The sequence below is a fragment of the Setaria viridis genome, chromosome 3 (assembly GCF_005286985.2).
Source record: "Setaria viridis chromosome 3, Setaria_viridis_v4.0, whole genome shotgun sequence".
Lineage (NCBI taxonomy): Eukaryota > Viridiplantae > Streptophyta > Magnoliopsida > Poales > Poaceae > Setaria > Setaria viridis.
In genome coordinates this window covers 5229348-5255389 of record NC_048265.2, presented here as the reverse complement: position 1 = coordinate 5255389, position 26042 = coordinate 5229348, and the positions used below count along the sequence as shown (strand labels likewise).

The following is a 26042-nucleotide window of genomic DNA, read 5'->3' as shown; positions in this document are numbered from 1 at the left end:
CACCTTAACCGAAAGAACGAAGGTCCTTTGAGTTTTGATATCTGGGTTATATATGAAATATTTTGGGACAGCATGTCTTTTCTCAGATCTTCTGTAGCAATATAATGTGTTTGTAATATGAAACATAAAACTCTATACTAGATGGTGATGTAAAAGAGCATCCATGCCTTACAGTTTCTTTAATTTGGTCTTCTTGCGCAATGCACAATCACTAGAAAATATTCCAGAACATAGAGAGCACACCTGACTCACGCACACAAAAAAAGGAAAGAAGAAAAGAAATGCTAGCTGGTATAGAAAATGAAGATTTGTTCTTGCGCAAAGTTCTTCAATTAAGAGCTTTGGCATATCCCTTTCTTAGCTGATTTGACAAAATATTAGAAAGCTACTATAGCATCTGCATTCCAGATAATTAGACCGATCACAACAGCTTTATACACACGGCTTTGTAGTGTACACGTATTTTTCTGGACAGAACGAGCAAATCATTTCGGTTTCCCTGATGTATGTAAGAAACGCCACGAGGACCGACACTTGGGCATGCCTGCCTACCCACACTTTATTTTCCGATGGAGCGTGCAAGCGTGCCCTGTTCCTGTGTATGTGCGTGTTGTGGAGGTTACATCTTTGTACGTGTGTGCAGCCGTGGTCTAAGCTCCATCACTGCAAACTGCAATTATCAGGTAGCGTCTACTTAATTGGTGGCTTGAAAGGTGGTAACGTACACAAGCTGGATGAGACGATATGGATTAACAAGCACCGCCTCCTCTTTAAACCGCTCCTTTTGGTCCGGAATGGTGTGTCTCACATACCTTTCCTACATCACTTTAGTGATAAAGCAAAAGTGACAGGGAGAAGGAAAAATAAAGAAAATAAAATCGTGTGTGCCTGTATAACATACAAAGAATGAGAGGAGAGGGGGAAGGAAAGGGTAGAGAGAGAGAGAGAGAGAGAGAAAGGAGCCGGAGGAAAGCAAGGGAAAGTTCACAAATAAAGGAGTGAAGCAAAAGGAAGCGGAAAACAAAACAAAACAAAGCCCAGATTCCTCTCCGAACAGCGCCTATGCTTTTTATTGCATCCCCCCTCCCTCCTTCTCTCTCCTCTTCTCATGTTTGTTATTGCTGTTGTTCTCCTCTCTATCTCTTCTGTCTCTCTCTCCAAGAAGATATGCCCCATCCCTCAAGGAAATTGAGACACTGGCCCCTTTAAGATTGACCTGAGATTTCCACACAAAGACAGAGCGCAAGAGGAGAGAGCCTGGCAAGGAAGAGCAGCAAGCATTTGTTGCAGCTAGCAAGAGCTAGCTCTCATCTCTCCCGTCCCTCTTTGTTCTTCTTCTTCTTCTTCTTCTTCTTCTTCTTCTTCTTCTTCTTCTTCTTCTTCTTCTTCTTCTTCTTCTTCTTCTTCTTCTTCTTCTCTCTCTAGCAGTGATGAACAGAGGAGGATTCCAGACCTCCCTGGTCCAGCAGATGATCTGGAGTGGTACAGGCAGTGGCGGCAATACCACTAGCAGCAGCAATATCATGAGCAGCTTGAAGCCTTGCCATGAGGATCAAGAGGCCTCCCCCAACCTGCCCTCCTTGTCTTCTCCATCGGTGCTCTTCTCCCAGCAGTTTCCACACACCTCTTCGGGACAGCTAGCTCATATGAACGGCGCAGCTGGTTCTCTTCCAAGTATGCACGATGGCGGCGGCCAGGAGAACCACATGCCAGAATCATGGAGCCAGATGCTTCTGTAAATACCTCTCTCTCTTCTTTCTCTCTCTATCTCTATCTCTATCTCCCTTTCTCTCTCTTCACTTACTAGCTAAACTTATAATAAGATTCATTCATGCAAGAGATCCACAATTACAAACCGCTATAATCCATGTAACCTTTAGTTCCCTATACTTAACTGTAGCTCTAGGTGAAGGAATAAAGTGGTTAACCCACTTTGTCCTATAGCAGATCGAGCCTTTCCCAGTGTTAATCTTCTTCCTGCCTCTGATCATCCTATGCATGTTCATTCTACTATAATACTTACTTGCAATTGTTCTTATCTCCATGGACTCATGTGTTTGTGTTCATCCTTTTGTGCCTTGCTTAACTACATGTGCAGAGGGGGATTAGTTGGGGATCATGAGCGATACAGCGCCACCGCAGCCCTCCTGTCAAAGGGGCTAGAGAGTTGGGGGGATCAGGCTGCGTGTATGGCTGCTTTGAAGGAGGAGGGCTCCGCCATGCCTCAGCCTGCTTACAACTTCTATGGGAGCCACCTTGCCGGCGGTGACCATGAGATGCCGGCGGCAGGAGGAGCCAAGTCTCAGCTGAGCCAGATGCTCCTGCAGGCCTCCTCTCCTAGGTCGTGCATCACCACCAGCCTCGGCAGCAACATGCTCGACTTCTCAAACACCGCGCCGGCGCCGGAGATGAGGAGCCACCATCACCATTCTGATAACTCATCCGAGGTGAGATCGGCTTGATGTGTAGTAGGGTGTGTGTTGCTTTGATCCGTGAGAGTTATTCGTTGCTAGTACCTTGAAGGCTGTTCTTTGTTCTCTCCAAATTACATTTTTTTTCATATTATTTCCTACCTTATTTTTCTTTTCAGAGAAAAAACTTTATAAAAATTATTTCTCTCAGCTTGGTTCATGTACATCGCGCACGTATAGTTTGATGCTGCACTACACTGTTTAAGCTGAGAAGTATATTGCATTTGTCTTTGCTTGCTATATATACATCCTTGGTTCTTCGAAGTACTATCTTAGGCTATGCTTCATCTCGATCTCCCTCGGGAAAAGCTCTTACTTCCAAAAGGCACTCCATTCATCTTAGTGTTTGACATGGGAAAATATACCATGATTATGTTTTGCCATTGATAACCCTCTAGGATGAGGCTTGGCTGTCAATAGGATCTCTTGGTAATGGTGCATTTTTTTTCTTCCATTTAACTGAAACAAATTAAAACCAGTAGTAGTATTATTCTTCTTTTCACGAAAAGATGCTGCTAGTACAAATACATGTTTCCATGTCATATGCAAATCCACTTTAGTCAACAAAAGCTTAGAGGTAGTATTTTCATGCACGCTGTTCCATGATCTCTCTTGGTAACCTGGCTACAACAATAGCCAAGAGTGTATGGCATGCACTCATTGAAAGGGCTAGCTCTTTTGGTTACTACATTTCCTTCACCTATTGTTTTCTATGGTCGTGGTACATCATAACCTGTCAGTGTTGAGAGGTAGAATCACTGGGAACTCACTTTAGGGAAGAGCTGGTGTTGTTTCTTGGGACATGCTGAAATGGGATCATGATTGTTCATGCTTTTGCTTCTTTGTCTTTCTCTAGTGCAACAGCACTGCAACAGGTTCAGCCATCAAGAAGCCTAGGGTTCAGGCCTCCTCTTCAGCACAATCTACTCTAAAGGTTTCTTCCTCATCTCACTGCTTTTCATACCCCAAATCCTGTCTTTTGTGTGTCATATGTGCATCCAGACACATCTCTCTCCTGGAAATTCGTGCACGAAGTACACATGGAAATTGACACATATGATTGAGATTTCTTATTACCATAGTTATTATGCTAACTAGCATCCTTTTGGTTTGTGATATATTTTGCCGCAGGTGAGGAAAGAGAGGCTGGGGGATAGAATAACTGCACTTCACCAGATCGTTTCCCCGTTTGGCAAGGTTAGAGATCAACAAACTGAAACTTTGCATCGGTTAACCACCTTCATATTTTTAGTATCCAAGTAGTACACAACATGGAATCATGGGTTAACCACACCACAGCATCAACTTGGCATTGCAACAGTGACTTGTAGATCACTAAAGCAGAGGCGATATATCAGATCAGCCAGATCTGCATGAGATTGTGTCCTCTCTGCACAGTAGATTCATGGGTGTGTAATATATACAGAAGGTCATGCTGTTGCAGTTGTCTATAGTTGTTGCCATGCATCTGCTTTGTTTTTGCTCGATCCTTTCACTCGAGGGGTTGTGTCCAACTAAAGCATTTCCCTGACACACGTGCCTCTTTTTTACAGACTGACACGGCGTCTGTACTGCAAGAGACCATTGGCTATATCAGATTCCTCCTGAGTCAAATTGAGGTCCAATCTCTCTCTCTCTCTCTCTCTCTCTCTCTCTCTCTCTCTCTCTCTCTCTCTCTCTCTCTCTCTCTCTCTCTCTCTCTCTCTCATCGTGCGTGCGCTGTGTAGAGAGTAAAAGTTAGTGCATGAGAAGCAGTATGGGTGAACAGAGAATGCAGCCCCACACGTCAGCCCCAGTAGCATCAGTTTCTGTAGCTAGCCCAAGATGCTGCTGCCTCCGCCCGGTGTAATAGTTCTAGCGATGCCTACTGTCACTAGAAAGCAGGGTCCACATGGACGTGTCCCCACACGCCAGCGGCAGTAACAGCAGCAGGTATTACCGCATGGGAGGTAGTGAAAAAAAGCGCGGGAAACAAAAAGAGAATATGCATGGGGGAGGGTGGGGACGGGTGCAAGAGCACGCTGTTAAAGTTGCTCGCTGTTGCATGGGCTCGCGCGCGAGATGGATGGCGCCTCCTGTCTTGTAGCGTCTTGTGTTTCAGGGACTGGACTGGACTATATGCTCTCTCTCTCTCTCTCTCTCTTCAAGGCACTGACTAGTGACTTTGTTCTTCTGTGACAGGCTCTCAGCTACCCCTACATGGGCCACGGCAACGGGACCTCCATGCAAAATGTAAGTCGCATGCCTCTCTCTCTCTCTCTCTCTCTCTCTCTCTCTCTCTCTCTCTCTCTCTCTCTCTCTCTCTCTCTCGCACGCACGAGCACACGCCGGAAGGGACCAAGGGTGTGTGTTTACGTGCGAGGTTAACAAAATGCTTATCCACGTGCATGATCTCGTGAAATCGTTACCCGGTGTAGACTTTGTAGGAGGATACAATACCTTAGCAAAACCTTTATCAAAGGTCGCCCAAAAATATGCTTTGTCAAAGCTATTCTAAAGAAGCCTTTTACCAAAGCTTCAGTAGAACACCGATCCTTTTAGTAACCTTTATGAAAAAGGGCTTTAGATCTTTTAGACTCTTTATGTGTGCCACGTAATAGAACAGAAAGTATTTTTTTACAGAGAGACATAATCATAAATAAAAATCTCTGCAAGCATGTCTTCAGTGTGAAATTATGATTAACTTTTGAGAACGATATATTGGCTCCTAGATAGTTAGACAAGTATACAAAGCTTAATGTATTGAGTGCATGTAATCAAAGTTCACTAGTCACTAGTATACAAACTTCAACATGAAAGTAACTAAGCTTGTTTAGTTTTCTATTTTTCTCTGGAGTATGAAAGTTAGAAACCCACTTTCCTAGTATACATACAAGCATCACTATGCAAAGTATAGTTCTCTATAATATGGTAATATGGTGAAGTTTGCATTAATTTTCTTGCAAATATATAAATTTGTACGGTGTGACTATTTCTAGGGTTTGACTACTTCACCTGCTATATATATTGATTAAATTAATAATATAGGTTCTCTCTATCTATCTATCTCAAGAATTGTTATATGCTGTCTCTCGAAAAATTGCATTGGTAACATTTTTTAGGAGCTGACAATATAGATCTAGCTTAACTTTTTTTTAGAAAGCCAGTTCGGTCATCTTAGGGTGTTCTTTGACAGAATGATGTGTTATTGGAAGTATAATGGACTTATGAATGATCATGCAATGGAAAGTTCTGCAATATCACGAATTAAATTTAGTACTTATCCAAGAAAGATTCCAAAATTTATCCATTCATATTTTGGTACTACGATCAATATAATTGGCACCCATTCTTAATTACCTGCAGGTGCCAATTTATCCTAGTTAACTTGCACATAATCATCTTTTGGAAGAAAAGGTCTCTTTAAATTAAGATACTGTACCTGAGTTTATGCATGTAAAAATTAACAAAAATTACAAAGATTTAAAGGTTGATATTCTCTAGAATATTATAACTTCAATTTTTTTCACAACTTAGAGGTCGACTAAAATCGCTAGTTTTCTCTTGCTCCCTTTCTGGCAGAAAATTGAACTCAAGCAGAACTTATAAATATGAACTTTATGTTCCGGCTGTGTTACAGTTATATATTGTGATAGGATTAATGTCTTTTTGTACCACACATGATTTAGCTAACAATCCAGGGTAATGTGCTAATAGCCAGCTTAATTATTTTAGCTTGCACAAGTAATATGGTCATAACCAGCTTATTATATTTTAGCTAGGCTGCACAAGGGGATATATAGCAATAACCACCTTTTTATTTTGAGCTGACCCTAGGTCAGCTTGAGACAACCATGGGCCAGTACAGCTCATGGGCTCAATCATATTTATCCCATCTGGGAGATTATTCTCTCCAGCTTTTCTCTCGCACGCGTGTACGTGCAGCGTTGACATGTGACACGGTGCTTTCTTTTTCATCTCTATAGGGACCGATGGGAGAAAGGAACCCTGGGCTCTTCCCAGAATACCCCGGCCAGGTAACGTAAAAACCCCCTATGGTTGCACATGATTCCTGGATGTAAGAATCTAACCCTTTACAGCCCAACTTAAGCCACTTTTCATTCATATATCTTTTTGCGTCTGGTTCCTTGCGCAGTTGCTAAACCATAATAGCAACACTGGAGCACAGCAGCCTGCAGTCCAGCCTGATGAGCAGCAGGTATATGTGCACACTTTGCTTTGCTTCAAAGTCATTTTCAATCATCTGCACACACGTGTACTCAGGGTGATGCTAGTAGCTGCTATATACTACCTACATAAATGCTATTAACCCAATAATTATGCACATTTTAATTTTAACAGCAGAATGCAGCTCCAAAACACTTTATAGCAATATATGTTAATTAGCAATTTGATGAATAAATGCCTGACCAATTGCTATTCATCTAGGGTGCGAATGAGGAGGCCAAGAAGGACCTGAGGAGCCGGGGGCTGTGCCTCGTCCCGGTATCGTGCACATCGCACTTCGGAGGGGACAACGCCGCCGACTACTGGGCCCCGGCGCCGCTCGGCGGGATCCTCCGCTAGAGCATTCGCCGCCATTGACGACGCTTTCATGGCCTAGAGATCGATGTGGCGAGCTGTTTCTTTGCAAGTATATGTTCATGAGGCTACAGGGTAGAGAGAGGTCTCTAAGAAAAGAGAAGGGGGTGCAGGGTTGCTGGGGAACATAACATCATGAGCAGTCATTCTGGTAAGGGAAGAAGCTACACCTGTAAGGCTGATTGCTCTTGATGCTATGCGAGTAGTATAACCTTTTGGGCTGGGGGGCGAAAGCTTCGTCATCTGTATCTGCTGCAAGGAGGGGCTTCAAGAAGAAGATCTAGTTCTTCTCTGGTCCCTTGCAAATTTGTTTCGTTGATCATGTATATGTGAAATCTCTAGCAAGTTAGTGGACTTTACTAGCTCATATGTACTGTGCATGCTCGTCGAATGAGGCAGGAGAGCAGGTGCAGGGGTGCCGTTTTCTTTGATTTATGGTGTACCTAGGAAAGTTCATATCACATATGTATATGACAAGTAAAATTGTATCTGCTGTTAACTGAGTTCAGTCAGCAATGTTGATTGCATTTCGATGTTGCTGGGTCAGTTCAGTGTGTTATCACCATATTCACCAGAGCGTCCATTTGAAGTTTCCGACAAATATTACCTCCAAATAAACTCATTGAAGCTAGCGTAGATTAGTCGGTTAGGTTTCTTATGTTAAAATATGCCCGCTCGATTTCGAGTTCTCGACTTAGGTGCGAGTCGTGGATTCAGATGAACAGTATATAATCCGATTACATGCCGATTTTGTCCCTTTTTTTTGTTTCTCCTTACACAAAAGTTTACTCAACCCGATTTTTTGCACAAACATGTATAGTTGTATGATGTATCATACATATTTTTTAGTCAAATCTTTAATGCATGTTTTGGTGAGTCTTTTTAACGCGGAGAGTACCCCAAAGATGCTGGAGCGTTCTCCCTCGCGACCTCGCTGCCTTGTCCAATTCCACAAGCCCAAAGGTTACCCATTTGCCATTTCCGGAAAACACGGTCGGCCTCTTTACTAATTTTGTTGACCTACGCTCAGCAGGAGCAGGCCCTGAAAAGCAAACAGTTCACGTGCCGGCCCAACACACAATCTACTCGGCCCATTTCTGCAGGCCCAACAATTCACGTGCAGAGCTTTGCAGACGCTATTTAACGAAAGAAGAAATAAATAAAGGAGAGCAGTCAATTCGAAACTTTGATTACAGAATTTTGTATGAATAGGATAATGAAACTCTATAGGATTAAAATATTCTGAAAGTTTTTTTTCACAACGAATCCAATGATTTTATTTCCATATAACTAATCGAAATTGTTTTAGTCAAACCTATGATCAAATGTAGACAAGTTTTGCTATGAGATATAGAACTAGGATGGAGGATGGTTAGCGCGCTAACGCCGCACCCGTAGGAAAGTCGTGGATTGTTTGCGTTAACGTAGACATAGTGGCTGCGATTGTATGAGTGTACCTTTTTTTTTTGGCCCTTTTAAACATACAACAATTCAAGAAATAAAAAATGCAAAGCCATTTGACGACAGGCAAACTTATCAGTAGTGTGCAAGGATATGGATCGTAGTTTAACCATGAAGATGGCTTAACAACCAGTTATTCAGGTTGGCAAAAATAATAAAGGAAGATGTGTCGACTAAGTAATTAATTATAGGATTTGGAAAGCATATATGATTGTAGCACTGCACAGATACAAAATGTAATACAGGACATATTACAGCCTTCTTTGTGATAAGAATACTATTGAAGCTATACATACACACACACACACATATACACACACACACACACACACACAGTTCCAGCATAACGCAAATTCCATCTTTCACCTTTTCAAATATACTCATGCAAAAAGGTTTCAGTTCACCATAGCTGCGAAAATCAAACAACTTACAATAGCTCACAGATATGGCAGGCTGCTCTTGGCAGTGCCTTTTCATATTCTTCCTACTTCGTTCATGTCCTTCTGACGGTACACACCTCTATACTAGAGGGTGTCAATTCCATGGTCACCATAGGAGCACGCATTTTGTACGGCATTCTAATAGTGAAGGCACTAATGAAATGGCGTTGTTCTTAGTACTTGTTTTGCTTCACATTTACCTGTTGCTGTTTGACAAACCACAAATGAACAGTGCTTTGACAGTACACTTTGGAGCAATGGCACCGGTCCCTGATTTAACGTGCCTGCATAAGCAGGTAGGATAAAATGCTTTCACTCACTTTACTTGCAAATAGCAGATTTCATACATGCTATGCACCATCATTCCGATGGAAGAAGAAATGGCCCAGTTGCTGAAACATTTGAGTTGGTCTTCCAAAACCGTGAGGCTTGGTCTTAAACCTCATGTGACATTTGTAAACGAAATCAGATGAAAACATTAACTGTGTAAACTAAATCAGGCATGCTATGGAAAAAGTTTATCTAATGTGAGTGGAAAGGTACCTTGGTTCAGCAGCTTGTGCAGTACCTCGAGCATCTATAGATGATGCATTGGCTCTTTGTAAAGCAATGTCTGAAAATGGATAGTTTTTTAGTATGAGTCAGCACAGCGACGCATCAATTTTTGGGCAGTTGAGCAGATTCAGAATTGGGACAGAGCACCGATCACCGTATACCAAAAGAAGTGTGCAAGAAATTAGTAAACGTAATAAATAAAAAAGAGAGATAATTGAATCAAGGCACCCCTTACCTCTCGTAACTTTGCTGGCGGGACACAAACGTCGAGGAGATTCAACGCTGAGCAGAAGGGAGGAAGGGATGACCGGACACCGCGATGGTGCAGTGGAGCTCATGGGCAGGCTCATGGATCCGGGCAGACGTGTGGCGATTACGTTTTTGTTTAGCACATCTGGTGCACAGTGGCCACGCGGCGCGAGGTGAATGGCGAGACCAGGGAGAGGCTCCCGCAGGCCTCCAAATCTTGGAGCGATGTAACTTTACATATTTTTGTAACGCATCGTATCGTGTCGGCTATCATGGGACAAATTTTTAAACTTTAAACACAGCTCGCATTGCATGAGGATCGGAGAAAAAAAATTAAATTAAACAACAAAATTTAAAGAATTCGTTGGAGAGAAGACAAACTGAGTCTTGAATAGTTTGAACAGTATAATGCGATGAATTACTCGCAAAAAAAAATGCGATGAATTGTAAACCTAAGTTCTTCAGAAAACTACAATATACAATTTTTGTGACGGTGAGACTTTGTCGTCTAGAAATACTACTTACTTCGGAAAGAGTTAATTCTCGTGTAAAGAAAAAGGGGAGGGAGATCTTTACTTGCTCATGGAGATCGGCTGCATTTCGTGACCTTCCTTCTATACTCAATCAAATCCAACCGTTTACTTTTATTTGCATCCCCCAACTCTCAAACCCTATATATATATAACCCATTGCCGCCTCCGTTTGCATTGGTTCGCCAATATATAATCCACAGCTTCCTGCTCGTGCTCCATTCCATCCCTAACCAGAAACCAACGCCTGACCATCATGTTGAGCACGCGCCGGCGGCCGTTCCTCGGCGTCTCGCTGCTTCTGCTCGCGATGTCCTGCGCCGTCGGCGCCGCCGTCCCGGAGAGCACGGCGCGGTCCATCCGGAGGGCGAACCGCCTTGGGCCGTTCCTCGGCGTCGTCGTGCCCAACGCCTTCGAGATGGAGCCGCTCCTCCGGTCGCCGAGGTTCTCGCCGGCGAGGAGCCTGCCACCGCATCTCGACGTCGCAGGTGCGCCTCAGTTCCTTCCGATCGGTAGTCATTTTTTTTTTGTTGTCTTTCTTCAAAATTATCGAGGACTAAAAACTACATTTCTTACTAGTTTTTCATGGGTGCTAGTTAGTTAAGACAGGAAATTAGTGGTTGCATTATATTTGTCGATATATATTTTTATGCCGTGTATGTGATATCATCCATGTTTAAGCTTCTTTAGAATCAAGCTAAGATTGTAGAGAGAAATTGATCGTCAACGCTCCCACCGGAGATGATACATCCCACATGCTAAGATTGTATCGATTTGCTCAGAGCCATCTAAATTAAGAAGAGGATCAACAAGTTGATTACCATGTCGTGTAGAGTCATAATCAGTGGGATGCAAATGGCAGTAGATATAACAAAACAAACATAGATATACTTGTCCATGCATACATGTTGCATTTATGAGCTGAAAAATAATATTCATCCATTGGGTACGATGGTCGATGGGGATACGGCTAGCTTTCCCTGTCGGGAATCATCTCAGAGGATACAATACTGCTGATCGGTGGCCGTCGATCGGATAGCCAATGTGACTAATCGTTACGCTGTTCGCGCCGGGGCCGTCAGGAAATGAGGCTGACCCGTCAAGGTTAACAATTCTGGATGATATTGTGTTGTGGAACGTAGAGAGCTAGCGTACATGCCTAGAACTCATGCATGATGCATCGCGTCGTATCTAGGAACACCGTGTACGACAAGTGTGCCAGCTGCCACGTGGACGCATGCATTCAGTCATGCGCGTGGACACAGCCTCTTGTGTAGAAAGTACAAACTCGTGGGCTCGTGCACAGTTGATTACGTCGTGCGTGTCCATCTGTCGCACACAGACACAGGGGTGTAGTAGTAGCTCCAGGTTGCACGTTTCCGACGTACGGTCTGACTGACCAGGCCATGGTCCTTCTTTGGACCAATGAACCTACATGATCAACTCGATCATATCGATCATGCATTCTGTTCATGGAGATACAAGTTAATTACTTGACCATATAATTAACCAATAAGTACTCGTAATGTCGTCTTTGCCTCAAGGAAGGAGATTTCGCTTCGGCACGATCGGGGAGCAGAAGGTCGTCATCGTCATGACGGGCCTCGGCATGGTAAGTAAATATCGATTGACAGTGGATTGAATTCAATTAACCCCAGATGATCACTAAATAAACTTACTGTTCTGATATACTGCGCCGATTCCCTGCAGCTCAACTCCGGGGTGACCACGCAGCTCCTCCTCACGCTCTTCGACGTCAAGGGGATCGTGCACTTTGGCATCGCCGGCAACGCCGACCCCGACCGCCAGATCGGCGACGTCGCCGTGCCACGCTACTGGGCGCACACAGGCCTCTGGAACTGGCAGCGCTACGGCCACGGGCCGGAGAACGAGCTCGCCTTGGAGTCCAACGGGGACTACACGAGGGAGCTCGGCAGCCTCAACTTCACCGACTACACCGTCGGCAAGAACGCCCGGTCCGCCGGCAACCTGCTCAACGGCGTCTGGTACCAGCCGGAGGAGGTGTTCCCGGCGGCGAGCGGCACGCCGGAGGTGCGCGGCCACGCGTTCTGGGCCCCCGTCGACGCCCGCTACTACGAGCTCTCCCGGAAGCTGGAGGGCGTCAAACTTGAAGCCTGCGTCGTCAGCAACGGCACGACGTGCCTGCCGCGACGCCCGGCGGTGGCGTGGGTCGAGCGCGGGTGCAGCGCCAGCGTCTTCGTCGACAACGCGGCGTACAGGGAGTTCCTCAGGTCCAGGTTCGGCGTCACGGCCGTCGACATGGAGACGGCCGCCGTCGCGCTCGTCGCGCTGCAGCAGGGGGCGCCCTTCATCGCCGTCAGGGCGCTCTCCGACCTCGCCGGCGGTGGCGCGGCGGAGTCCAATGAGGCCGGGGTGTTCGCACCGCTGGCCGCCCAGAACGCGGTGACGGTCGCCGTCGAACTCATTTCCCTGTTGAATTAGTGTGGTCAAGGTTATCAGAATTGATCGAGTATTTTTTTTGTAACATAAGAATAATGCATGTGTCCTACGTACGGTTAATTACTTCGCTTATTATTGTTCTTCATGTTCCACGAATATGCTAATAATTAATTAAGGAAAAAGTCTACTCTCCGGATATCCTATAAATTATTTTTAGTTTATCTAAGTGCATAATAAAATCTATAAATCTAGAAAAGTCAAAACAACCTATAATTTGGGATAGATGAAGTAGTTAATAAACTAATTCTATAGAAAGTGCATGACTCTTGAGCTGTTTCTTTTCACAGCCTTCAAATATAATCCACCGCTGTTGTTCCCCATTGCTTCCTGCAGAGTGTTTGGTTACAAAACTGAAGAGCGCTCACCATCTCACCATGTATAAAACTATAAATCACACACCTTTTATTTGGTGCCACAGATGTTCATGTCCTCACCGAGTGGAAGCATTTCAGTTTCAGGAAATAGTGACGGTCAGCGAGCTGCACGCACCATTTAAATTTAAAGCCAATCTCATCAAATCATTCTGATTCATGCCAATAATTGAGCATTGACAATACTTACACCATAAGAAAATACTGTATCTACAGAAACTCCATTTTAAGCTTCGAATTTGGCAGGAGGTTGTATGTACTAAAGAAAGCTAGGTGGCATGTGCACCTCCGATCATGGACAATGCCATGCCAACTGTTGTAACCTACCAAACATCTGCATTTGATACAAGTTTACCCCATCACAGCAACTACAGACTCCTAGCAGAGAGTTTGACTGCTGCAAACTTGCATTCGTAATACTCTCTACATTGGACCAGATGCAGTACAGGCATAGAAGTTCAGACATCGATGGGCCTGGTGCCACACAGCAGGGACTTGGAGGTGGCCAACAGTGTTGCAATCTGTTCATGGCAGGCTTGCAGCAAAGGCCTGCATTTTGATTCGAGTGGCAGCCTACTTGCATTGGTTCTTAATATATTACGAACCATAACAATTCAGAACTGAGCACTGGACTAATAATTTAAGGACCATAACATAGATTGAACTCAATTGACTGCCTGCAACATGACTTCGGCAGATGTGAAAATTGGAGGGTTGGCTCCTTATCGGCTCCTTCGACAATAAAATATTGTATCTGCTCAATGAGAATATTTTAGCCGTTCTTGTCAATCCTATTAATGAAAACCACAAATATTATCATGAAAGCATGGACGACTTTCCTTGCCGGCATTTCATCGAGCATTTGTAGAGCATGCAAGGAGCAAGTTGTGGCACATATGGAACGAACTGAAGAGAGCGAGCTGCAGCTTACCAATGAATCGGGAGGCTTCTCCAGAAAACGCCGTTCCAGCGGAGCTGCGGAGGAGAGGAGATTCAGTGCTTCGGCTGGGTACCTCACAGCCTGTCAAGAACTTGGCAAATCGGGAATAAAATCTACGGCACTCCTGACACAACCGGACGTCTCCACTCTCCACCGTGATGTCCTTGAAGCTGCCCGTGTTCTGGTAGTCCTCAATGGGGCCGCGGCATCGGATGGGCAAGCAGCTGCAGATTCAAGTATCGGGCGCCGGTTGGGGAGCAGATGCCCCTGCGGATCGGGGAGGGCAAGCAGCTGTCGCCTCGCGATTCCAAATGAGGGGTTTATATGCAAACAATAGGGGGTAATTTGAAAATAATCGGATCGCAACTATTAATCGCGATCCAAATTAGGGTGTAATTTGTAAATAGTAGGGGGTATTTTGAAAATAATAGGATCGCAATCATTAATAGCGATCCAAATTAGGGGGTTATTTGAAACATTGTCAGGGGTATTTTTTAAAAGAAATTCCGATCGCCATCCGACCCTCCGCCAGCGGCTCGCCGGAGCGCCGCCTGACGCCGGCCGCCTCTTGGGTGCACGTCTTCTTCCTTGTGCCCGGCTAGCATCAGCCCGAGATCGCATGGAACTAGGGTGTTCGGAGCCCTAAGGGGCGGTGTTTGGCCTGACAAGAAAACGCCGTCGCCGGCCGCCCCTGGCTTCCATCCCCTTCCTCCTGGAAGCCCCGGTGCTGCGCCCGCTTGCATCTGGCCATGGCCACGCCCGTGCACGCCGGCGCAGCAGACGGAGATGCCATCCTGCTCCTCGTTCTTCGCTCCTCTTGACCGCACGTCGTCGCGCTCCTCATCCACATCATCAATGGCCGCCTTCCTCGTGCTGGACTGGATTTCGGCAGACCTCGCCGTACGTCGTCGTGCGACGAGCAAGCCCCCGCCACGCAGTTGAAGCGTCGGATGTTGCAGCTACGACTTCCAAAGCCAAATCCTTAGAACATGAAACAATCACGATGATTCGAGTATGAAGTTGCAGCTACGGCCCAACTAGAGAAGAAAGCAAGCAAGCAAGCAACTTTGAGGCATCCCCCATTCCCGATTTTCGGCATTTTGTTAGCCAAGACGGTCCCAAACCAAGCACCCTGAGGACCCTCCTCGGTTGACACGCGGGTATTACAACGTATCCAACGATTGAGATGACATCGGCTCCCTGACTTTGGCACGCGCTCGCAGAATCAGCTCGGCTCCAGGCGATCTTTCAGCTCAGCATGAGTAGTCCACTCCTGGAGGCGTGTCTTAGCCTGGGAAGCTCGAGTTGCTGCCGCCGTCGCCTCCGACCCTCTGTCCCCCCTCATCTGCCACCACAGCTCGTCCGCCGGAGCCCCTCATTGTCCGGCGCAGCTCCACAGCCGCAGTTCGTCCGCTGGCGCCCCTTGGTCCGTTGCCGCCATCCCCGGATCTGGACCATAGGCGCCCCCATCGGTTGGTCCTTGTGTACGTCGGAAGCGAGGTCGGCGGTGCGAGCAGACGCCTCAACGATGACGGCCATGTACAACGGCGTGCCTCGTGGAGGAGCGCTTTGCAAGGGGCCAGAGCACGGCCTCGCGGTGAGCATGGCGCGGATGGGGGATCGGAGTCCTTGTTGCGCACACGGCACGGAGGGCGTCGGCGCATTGGACATGGAGGGCCGGGAGCTCGTCCGAGTCTGATGACCTCGACCTTGGCAGCCGCCATTTCCTCGATGTCGCGATGAGAGAGCTTGAGCCTATAAGCTGAGCTATGCGAGCCTCAAGCGAAGCACTGCGACCTGTGAGCCTCACCTGCGTCGGAGCCGAGCGAATAGCAGGTATCGAATCATTGGAATGCCCACACGTCGACCATCCGAGAAGGGTCCTCACGGCGCTCGGTCTGGGTACCGTTCCCACAGATTTTTTTTCCGATTGAATTTGTAAAAATAAACAGGACTGCCTTCTTTTTTTTTAAAAACATAACTGTCTTTCACGGTGCCGGCACCATGTTGTGGCGCTTGCAAAAACAAGTTGTCCTCATCGAATACTCAAAGGTTTGAGTAAAGATGAGTGCAGACGAGTTCTCTATTCTCTTCTTTTTACAGCCACACGTGTGAGTGTGACACGTACTAACCCCGAATGGGCGCCGAACGAATGTAGCGCCAGAGGAGAGAAAGGAATACCGAATACGACCAGAATCGTCGCATGTGCATGTGCACTCACGGGGGGCCGAGACCAGCAAGAATACAAAAGCTAGGGATCTGCCATGAGAGGAGCAGGAGCCGAGCCAAAACAGGATGGGTTCGTGTGTGTGTTGAAAGCTCAGCCAGAACAAAACATGGCAGCATCTTCATCACTAGTTAACGACAGAGTTACCAACCAATCTGCTGCAAGAAAGACTTCCAATCAGCTCGTCTTGTGGTTTCTTCATTTGGCAACCAGGAAGGAAGAACGTTCTAGATGTTGTTGCTCAGTTCAAAGTTCAAACTAAAAGGCAGGATCTACTCTACAGTCTACAGACTACAGCCAGCTAGAGTTCGAAACTTGAGACATCAAGCGCTAAAAGAAAAAAGAAAAAAAATCAGCAAGAAGTTGGCGACGTACGAATAAAGATTCTCCACAACGCTCTCACTCCCCCAGGTGGCGCAATAAAGAACACGAGCTGCATTCATTACGCAGGCATTGCTGCGGTGAGCCTGCCAAGCTGGGAAGCGCAGTGGCAGTGAAATAAATCAGGTGTTGCTGGTTGGTGAGGAGGTGGTGCGGCCTGGGGAGGAAGTCAGGGCGGCGGAAGAGATGAGTGCGGCGGCGGCGAGCTCGGTGGCCAAGTTCATCAAGTGCGTCACCGTCGGGGACGGCGCCGTGGGGAAGACCTGCATGCTCATCTGCTACACCTGCAACAAGTTCCCCACGGTAGAGTGCTCTATGATGCCCCCCATTCTCGCTCACTACTCGTCCAATCTTCGATTATCTATCTGCCCCCTTTCGTCCTGCATATGGTTTGTATTTGGCCGGCTAGCTCTGGTTTGAAGGAAATGGAATGCAGATTCAGTGCCAATCTCGATTGGATTGGAGGGGGTTAATGCCATCATTTTGTTGTGGTGTTTGAGTTCTTGCTTTGGCTTTGTATCCTTTTTTTTTTGCAGGATTACATCCCCACTGTGTTTGACAACTTCAGTGCCAATGTCTCCGTGGATGGGAGGATTGTCAACTTGGGCCTCTGGGACACGGCAGGTGTGCGGGATCAGATTACAGCACATTGAGGGGAGGGTTCAGCAATGCCTCCCAAGTATTTCCTTTTCTTTCTGCTGTGAATCACTGATTCAGCTTGACCTTGTGTGCAGGTCAGGAGGATTACAGCAGATTGAGGCCTCTCAGCTACAGGGGTGCTGATGTCTTCATCCTCTCCTTCTCCCTCGTCAGCAGGGCAAGCTATGAGAATGTCCTGAAGAAGGTACTGAGGACACTTCAAGATGAGAATTTAACTTGAACTTAATTAGACGGTTGGGGAGAAGCACCAATCTGAATTCTTGACTCGCTGAAATCCTGGAAACTCCTGCTTTGGGGGCGATGGTTTGTTGCATCCTAGCTATTAGTATGGCATAATTTTGTGTAGTTGCAGTGATTTAAAATTTGCACTCTGCAAGTGATGTTCATGCCATAAGCACATAGCTCAAGATAGAACTTTTACAAAGGCAATAGCAACTTGGACCCATGAGAAGAAACAAGAAGATAGTAATTCAGGTTCAGGAGTGTGGCCCGCATACATTTTAATTAACTGTGTTACAGTATAAGATCCATTGCTGAGGTTTTGTCCTAGTTGATTGTTGGAGTAGAAGTATGTACTAAGTCATCATCACTTCATCAGGGTACCAGTTCCTCCTTTTCCGCCAAAATTTATCCGCATTCAAGGAGGAGGAATTTAAACAACGGATGGCCACAGTTTACAACCCTATAGAACTTCAATGTGTACATCTTTTTAGATTATTAACAAATGTAGCTAACAACTCACGATCGGCTTTATGTTGTACAGTGGATGCCAGAACTTCGCCGATTTTCGCCTAGCATTCCTGTAGTTCTTGTCGGAACCAAACTAGGTGAGGTTGATACCATAATGGCCAGTGTAATTATTTCAAACATGAGGAGTTATGTACTTGTTCAAGTACAATCAAATGTAGGTGCATATCTTCATGGTTCAAACTTTCTGCTACTGCAGATCTCCGCGAAGACAGATCTTATCTTGCTGACCATCCTGCTGCTTCCATCGTCACTACTGAACAGGTAGGTGATATGACCACACAAAGGAATCATCAATACTGGATCAGTTTAGGCGAGTTTTGCTTTCTTCCTTTTACATCTCATAGCACCGGATACTCCAACTCATAAAATATTTTGTGCTAGGGAGAGGAGCTCAGAAAGCAGATAGGTGCTGTGGCCTATATAGAATGCAGCTCAAAGACACAGCGGGTATGTTGCTGCTTATCAGTTTCAAGACTGCCAATTTCTACTCCTCCCTTGTGACATTCTCTTCAAAAAGTTTTTACATTGCCAAGAACATCATTAAAGATCAACAATGTTTTCTAATCATACTGAACAGAACATAAAAGCTGTGTTTGATACTGCGATTAAAGTAGTGCTTCAACCACCAAGGCGAAGAGAAGTTACCAGGAAGAAAATGAAGACAAGTTCGAATCAGTCTGTGAGGTAACCAGTGATCATTGATTCACTTCTGCCAAAAATATTATTTTAGACTGTACATAGAAATTTGTAGAGTCCAAAATAAATTCTAGTGGGTCCATTGTAAGTGCTAACAACGTGGCGGGTTATCTTGAATATTCTATTTCTGGGTTGATCAAGGACATAATATTTTAAGCCAAAGCCATGTGATTTCATAGTTTTAAATCAGGGTGCAGTACCTCTCATGTTTACAGTTTTGAACGTGGTATCAACGTAGATCATTCAGTTTGGATGTTTATTACTATTAGTCACTTCACCGTTTACTATAAAAATCTGCAAGACTATTGACATCTGGATTCAGGAACGTCTTACCTTTGTGTTGTGACAAGGACACTTGGTTTTGTTTAAGCACTTGTACACACAGTGGCTCAGAGAATTGTAACATTTAACTTATCTTAGCACTTCCCGCGTTATCTTAAAATCAAATCGACGATTATGCAAATATGTTTAGATAAAGTGGAAAGAACTCTGGGCATATTTCAAATTGAATTTCTCCCTAATGAATCACTATCTTGTTATTAATTGCAAGTGGCTTTACTTAGAGCTATTATCACTTCTCAAATCCTCTTTGAAATTGCTCATGTTTTACACTGTTAGTACATGCTCCATATTTTTCAAGTTACGCTACTTACATACTATCTACATACTAGATGAAACCAAATGAAAAGAAAATACAAAATGGAGGGGGAAAGGCTTACATTAGCTTTTTTTCTTCTAAACTTAGTTTTAACCTATGCAACCAAAAAACAATCTTTATTCTGGATTTGACATTTTACAATCTTCATTGTAGACTTTGACCATTACTTTTGATAATTATATAAGGTAACTACAAGGTATTCAAAGTTTTTTTTAAACCATCTTGAATGATTGTGCAGGAGATATTTCTGTGGAAGTGCCTGTTTCAGATAATCAAGAACAAGAGAACAGTCCCCATGTAGCCACTGCGAACTCCTGGTTCTCTTGTAACTTACGGTGAATGCTGTTTCACGCTCATCTAGCAGGAAAATGAAGTTAGTTTTTCGCCATCAAGTTTGCAGCAATTACTTTCCCTGAGAGTTGTACCTCCATTTACTATGAATGGTGGATTATATAGTAGTAGCAGCAAGTATGAGGTGACCATTCTGTACTTGTTTTATTACCAAAACACTGGTGTCGCAAAAGACTCGATGGATCTTTAAATGGACAGTACCGGAAGAATGAAGGAGTAATCATTTCGGCATTGTTAAACTTTCTATCATGTATTGCAACAATGCTGAATTCTTGAATCTCTGCAGAACAATGTGACAATTCAAATCTGAATATGTAAGGCCATCTTATCATCCGTTATTTGTACAGGCACCTATGAGTGTAGGACCTTATTTGCCCTTTCAGTTCCTGATTGGAGCTATCGATTTCGCAGAACAAAAATAACTCCCGTGGTTTTTTTCTTTCACGAATCAGAATATGCTGCTTTGTAAGGAGATAGTGTATCGGAGAGAACATAGCTTTCAGGCTTTGATACGCAGTTCTGCATTGGAGTTGGACCCATCATTCACTTTTTCCGGTCCCTCTTTAGTGTCCACTGCGCGATAGTGCACTACTAAATTTGTCTTAATCTTGAGCACACCAAATTAACCGGTCAGGTATGGACTTCAGCTTGACAGTGAGCCAGAGAACTGAAGGAGATTGCAGTGGCACTGACATGTCAGCACTGAGCAGAGAAAGGGTGGAGGTTTCAGATGGGCAGATGCAGGTCGGGGATGGGACCTGTACTTGAACAGTTCGTCTCACCTGAACCTCGACCCCTAACACGGCAGTGCACGGTGAACATCTGAACCTGACGACGACCACCACAAATGCCTGAACCTGAACCAATCCCTGCCATGCTGATTGGAGCACTCGGCCACCGGCTCTTTCTGGGCGGCCGAGTGAGGGAACCCTCCACGGACTGTGAGAAAGGCTGAGCGGAAGAAACTAGTTTTCCCCCTCTCCCTCTCTAGCAGCTTCTCCTCAAACAGAGATTGTGCATGGGAATTTACCTCAACCAGAGAAATGGAACCTGATGCAGCATCAGAAACCCAAAAGAGCCCAGAGAAATCTAGCACGTGAACTACCATCTACTCTCATCATCACGCAAATGGTTTCCTCTTGACAGTGCACTGGAGTAGCTAGGCGATGCATATTGCAAGCCTGTCCTAGACGTTCAGCACTTCGGCATGCCATTTCATGGTCCTTATCGCTTCAGAATTGCAATGAGACCAAGCTGTGCAAGAGAGGCGGCGGCGCCCACCTCGACTGCACATCCGCCAATTTGAGCACGGCGCCTGAAAATGTGTCGCGCTCAGCCGTCCCTGTCCAATTTTGCTTGGAGAAGCAAAGGAGCGGCCGACTTGAGAAGCATTTCTGCGAACACCTCGCGGTCATCTGAGATGGGCGAGAACCATCAGGCTCCACGCCACCTCGTGGCCGCAATAGCTGGCTCTCGAATCTCGATCACTGATGCCTGATGGCAAACACGGCAGTGCAGCTCTGCGGCTGCAGGCAAAGCACAGACCGGGTTCCGGCCACGACGAGCGTCTGGGCCTTGTTATCTGAAACTTATGTAAACCTGTGTTTGCTCGTTTTTGGTTTGTTAGAGTCCTAGATAAATGGCGTGGTGATCACGCTCAGTAGCGCGCGTGTGTCACGCGGCATGCCGGCATGGCCAGTACGAGTGCGGGATGGCGCACGAGCTTTGCGGGCCATGGCGCGCGCATGCTGGGGCTTGGACTAAGCCCGGCCTTTCCCTTTTGCTTAGCGCAAGTACATTGCTGTTGTCTAATAGGCGGTCTCAACACATAATCTTGAGATGATTCGACAGGTAACATGTACAATGAGTTGTCCTATAAGTTGTCTGGTAGTGGTATATAATTCTTTAATTTGTGTATAAGAAAAATAAAATATTATGAATTGCATGGCAACAATAACTCGTATAATGATTGTTAAGTTGTCTCGTAGTCCTACAATTTAGCTCATGAGGTGGTTGTTTCGCGAAGCAACGACCTCTTTCTCTCTCCTCGCTCTCTCTCCTCCACATCATCAAAAATACTACGTGGCACTGTATGAGACGACCTATGAGACCGCTGACGTGTAACAATGTACTTGCCCTTAGCGTTTGTAATCGCAGTAAATAAAAGGAGAAAACCCAAGAAAAGCTGCAAGGCAGTTGTGCAGCGCAAACCACTGAGTCAATCTCATCTCTGTTCATCGTGTTCTTGAGTGCGTTTGTTCTTGGCCGGAGTGACTCCGGCTGACAGGCCTAACAACGGCCGCAGCTCTGGGAGTGACTCCGGCTGACAGGCCTAACAACGGCCGCAGCTCTGGGACGCCACGGGACGGCCGCCCTAGCCATTGGGCTCCTCGCTTGGTGACGAGCTGTTCTGGCAATTCATGGAGAGCTTGTTCATGCTAGGTATTGGATGCGGGAATGGTGGGTGGGAAGGCGCTCTGCGCTCCCGGCGGACGGGCGCGGAGGACGGTGGCGGCCAACAAACGGGGTGCTATATGCAAAATACAGGGTTGTAATTGCAAATTTTCTGATCGCGATCATTAATCGCAATCCAATTTAGGGTGTTATTTCAAAATTGTGCGGTGTCTATATGCAAAATATCCCGGGCCGCTCACGGCAGCTGGTGAGGTGACGCCGCCCCGGCGTTCGTCGACCTCCGCTATACCCGCCGCGGCACCCTCCTTGGATCGTGCCACCGCTGGCGCTCTTCTTCCTCCTGAGGTGGCATTGCATTGCAGAATGATTCAACTTTCTGAGGATTGTTCAAGCGCAGATACCTTTGGGCTAGAAACTTTTTTATGGAGATCGTCGATAGTTCAGAGCAGCAGTGATGACTGTATTAAACAAACATATTGGATACACTAGTTATACATGCCATTGATGATGTCCAAATTATTTTGTGTTAGATATAGCCCTAACAAAATAAAAAGATATAGCCCTAACAAAATAAAAAGATATAGCCCTAAAAAATACTCGATGATCATTACTTTTCAAATGTCTTTATGGTTTCTTGCTACTTTCGAATGGGCTTTTGGGTTTATGTTACTTTTCTTGAAAGCCATGAGTTTGGCATTCAATCCATATGTGAAACAAAGCTAACCCAGGCTCATGAGTCATGACAAAGCAAGAAAACATAATAGATCCTACATTGGGTTTTCTTTTGCATAGCAACCCACCGAATTTGCCTAAACTCGATTGAAACTTTTGAGTCAAAAGAAAAACTACAGATGATTACAGATGAAGAAATGATGCATATGGCATCTGCTAACATCTCACTTGAGACGTTGTTTATTCTCATCGTAATCCAAGGACGGAGAGCGCAGAATTCAGTCAAAGATGGCAAGCTTCTGGTACTCCTCACCAGCGATCGCTGCGGCCATCATAGCCTCCGGGTTGACGATGCCGTCGTGCTCCAGGAACAGCTTGACAAAGTTCTTGGAGAAGCCGCTGACCATAGCGACGCCCTGCTGCGTGGACGTGACCGGCGTGGAGAGCGAGTCCCTCAGGTTCCAGAACACGATCTGCGGCACCACGCCGCCGTACCCGGCGTTCACGAACTTGCGGCAGATGGCCTCGTAGTCGGTCTCCCACGATCGCGCCGACGACGCCTCGCCGAACTCCATGTCGCTGAACACGAAGACGGTTCTGATCATCCTCTCCGGAGCCAGCCGGGCGTCCGTCGCCGTGCGGAGGATGCGGTCGAACACCGCCTGGAAGTTGGTGTTATAGCCCCAATGCATCCGCTGGATGAAGCTCAGCTTCTGCCGGAGGGTATCGCCGTTGATGGCATGGATCTCGGGTCTCGCACTGAACGTGATCACCCTGCCTGCCCATGGCTCCTCGCTGAGCTCCGAGATGAGCAGGCCCAGCGCGACGCACACCTCCATCGGCGTGCCGGTCATGCTCCAGGACACGTCGCAGACGGCGATGCAGTTGCTCAGCGAGCCCTTCTTCCGGAGGTCATCCACCATGCGCCGCCACTGCAGCTCGGACACCTCGTCGTCCTCGCCGCGGTAGGCCGGGGCGGCGATCTCGTGCGGCAGGAGCGCGCCGGCGGCGATCTTGGCCTTGCCGGCGCCCACGTCGTCGAGGTACTCGCCGAAGCGCGCCGCGTCGTGCTTCTTGAAGAGGGCCTTGTAGCGCCTCATCGCCACCGATGCTACGCGGGCGTAGGGCATCTCCGACCATCGCTGGGCGCTCATGTACACCTCGGGGAGCTCGAGGGCCTTGCGGAGCGGCACCAGCGCCTCGCGGCGGAGGCGGTGGAGCACGCGGTAGGCGTAGTGCTCCTCCGTCAGGTCGGCGTAGTCGGGGGTGGAGTCCCTGGGGAAGAGGCGGCGCGCGATGGCCTCGCAGAGCAGCGTCGTCCGGTCGAAGGACGAGCCCGGCGTGGGGCACCACTTGGCGGCGAGCCCGATCTTGGCACGCTCGCCGGCATGGGCGAGCTGGTCGAGGTCGGAGGCGAGGAGATCGGCGAAGAACTGGGCGATGCTGTCGAAGAGGAAGCGGTAGGTGCGGTCGCCGTTGTACGTCTCCAGCGATTGCACGGCGAGCTTGGCCGCTTTCCTGGCCTTCTTTGCCTTCTTGCGGGGGGTGGTCTCCTTCTTGTTCTTCGGCGTTTTAGCGACCACCGCCTTTTTGGGTTTTGGCTCGATGACCGGCGCCAGATCTTCCTCCTCCTCCTCCTCCTCTGCTTCCATGGTCTCGACGGGGACCACGTCGCGGATGTTGAACTTGGCGGAGAGCATGGAGGCTACGAAGTCGGCGAGCAAAGGCTTAGGCGGGACCACCGAGACGGCCTGAGGCGGCGGCGGCGCGCGACGGAGGCGGGCGCGGGCGCGGGCGCGGTTCCTGGCGGTGAGCCGCGCGGCGCGGAGCTCCTTGGCCCTCCGCCTCTTCCTGTCGGCGGCGGCCGTCTCCCTAGCCTGCTTGCGCTCGTCCTCGCCGCGGACGAGGCGGTAGAGCAGCTCGGGGAAGTCCTTGAGGCAGCCGAACCCGGCGAGCGCCGGGACGTTGCAGGCGAGGGTGCGCGGGTGTCGGGCGTGCACCCAGAGCGCGGCGGCGTAGAACCCTTCCCTGTCGGACTTGCCCGTGCCGCGCACGCCGCGGAGGTTGGCAAGGAGGCGGAGCGCCGTGGGCGGGTCGCGCGCCCAGGCCGCGGCGAGGAGGCCCCGCACGCGCGCCGCCGGCGTGTCGGGGACGACCTGGAAGAAGAAGTCGACGCAGGGGTTGCCGGAGATGGCGGAGGGTGCTCGGCGGCGGAGCCGTTCTCGGTGAGCACCCTCCGCGGCCGGGCCTTGGGCGCGGCCTTGGCGCGCCTGACGAAGAGGTCGAGGTAGGGGTGGTTGTCTGACTCGGCGTCGGCGTCAGAGGCGGGTGGCGGCGGGCGGGCGTCGCGGATGGCGGGAGGACCGAGGAGGAGCGCGGCCATGGCTGGTGGGATCTGGGACGATGGTTCTTTGTTACTGCTAGTGTTTCTGGGCTGGTACCGGATCTCATCTGCGGCTGATAGCACTGCCTCAGTCGCTATGTATAGGTGGGCGCGCGAGGACGCCGGAGGCGGCGGCGGTGCGCGCGGCGCCCGTTTCTTGCGGTGGAACGGGATGAGATGGCGCTGCCCGTTGAACCGCCGTAGCTGATCGCGTGGTTGACGCGCACAACAGTTCAAATTTGTAGTGTAATGCCATCGAGCAAAAACATTCAAATAATTTGAAAATTCAAGAGGATTTGAAAATTATTTCTAGAAAAATAATTGGGGTCCTGGGGACAACGTAACTGACGCCTTTGTTTGAATACTACAAATCATTTTTTGCAGGGGGAAAACGGGGATTACGTGAACGAAGGCGTCGTAGAGTAGAGCAGTGACAATGTTCCATACCAAAGAAAGATAGCGTTACGGGGCGGTGGGCCGGTGGTGGCTGGGCGGGCCTGTTTCAGCCCAGGTGGTGGAGGAGGCGGCGGGTGTTTAGTTAAGAGGGCCAGGCAGGGCTTTTGGTTGTGCTAAAAAGTGGGCTGCCAACATGCCACTAATGCTACTAATCTAGCAGCAACAGTGGCGCAAGGAAAATCTCGCTGCAGAGGAGTTTTTTGTTGAAGCCCATGTCCATGAACTTGGTTGTCCTGCTGGCTGTGATCTTGACGCCGATTTCTGCAAGCTCTATGGCACTAATAGTCTTGGACATTGGGCGGGATCCATCAGAT

At 47.6% G+C, this 26042-nt stretch overlaps 3 protein-coding genes, 1 long non-coding RNA gene and 1 other non-coding gene across 5 annotated transcripts; 3 read left to right on the top strand and 2 right to left on the bottom strand.

Moving 5' to 3' along the window:
* The first annotated feature begins 965 nt into the window (after window positions 1-965).
* LOC117848515 (uncharacterized) lies at window positions 966-7598 on the top strand. The gene is made up of 9 exons (XM_034729947.2): window positions 966-1735; window positions 2099-2447; window positions 3328-3405; window positions 3603-3668; window positions 4025-4090; window positions 4653-4703; window positions 6437-6487; window positions 6607-6669; window positions 6900-7598. Exons 1-9 carry the CDS (start codon window positions 1431-1433, stop codon window positions 7035-7037), a joined length of 1167 nt encoding a protein of 388 aa, XP_034585838.1. The 5' UTR covers window positions 966-1430; the 3' UTR covers window positions 7038-7598.
* A 2669-nt stretch (window positions 7599-10267) lies between these two features.
* On the top strand, window positions 10268-12858 carry LOC117847815 (bark storage protein A). Its single transcript, XM_034729100.2, has 3 exons — window positions 10268-10775; window positions 11832-11899; window positions 11998-12858. Exons 1-3 carry the CDS (start codon window positions 10544-10546, stop codon window positions 12748-12750), a joined length of 1053 nt encoding a protein of 350 aa, XP_034584991.1. The 5' UTR covers window positions 10268-10543; the 3' UTR covers window positions 12751-12858.
* A 428-nt stretch (window positions 12859-13286) lies between these two features.
* Window positions 13287-15482, bottom strand: LOC117847816 (uncharacterized). The gene is made up of 2 exons (XR_004638717.2): window positions 14071-15482; window positions 13287-13893 (listed from the first exon to the last, which is right to left on the bottom strand). It is a non-coding gene; the product is annotated as an uncharacterized lncRNA (long non-coding RNA).
* Window positions 15483-16480: 998 nt separating this feature from the next.
* LOC117847274 (rac-like GTP-binding protein 1) lies at window positions 16481-20135 on the top strand. The gene is made up of 8 exons (XM_034728452.2): window positions 16481-16990; window positions 17224-17311; window positions 17422-17531; window positions 18111-18174; window positions 18294-18358; window positions 18479-18544; window positions 18675-18781; window positions 19690-20135. The coding sequence occupies exons 1-8, from the start codon at window positions 16874-16876 to the stop codon at window positions 19721-19723; spliced, it is 651 nt and encodes a 216-aa protein (XP_034584343.1). The 5' UTR covers window positions 16481-16873; the 3' UTR covers window positions 19724-20135.
* A 3014-nt stretch (window positions 20136-23149) lies between these two features.
* On the bottom strand, window positions 23150-25272 carry LOC117848234 (uncharacterized). Its single transcript, XR_011897663.1, has one exon. It is a non-coding gene; the product is annotated as an uncharacterized protein (transcript).
* Window positions 25273-26042: the final 770 nt, after the last annotated feature.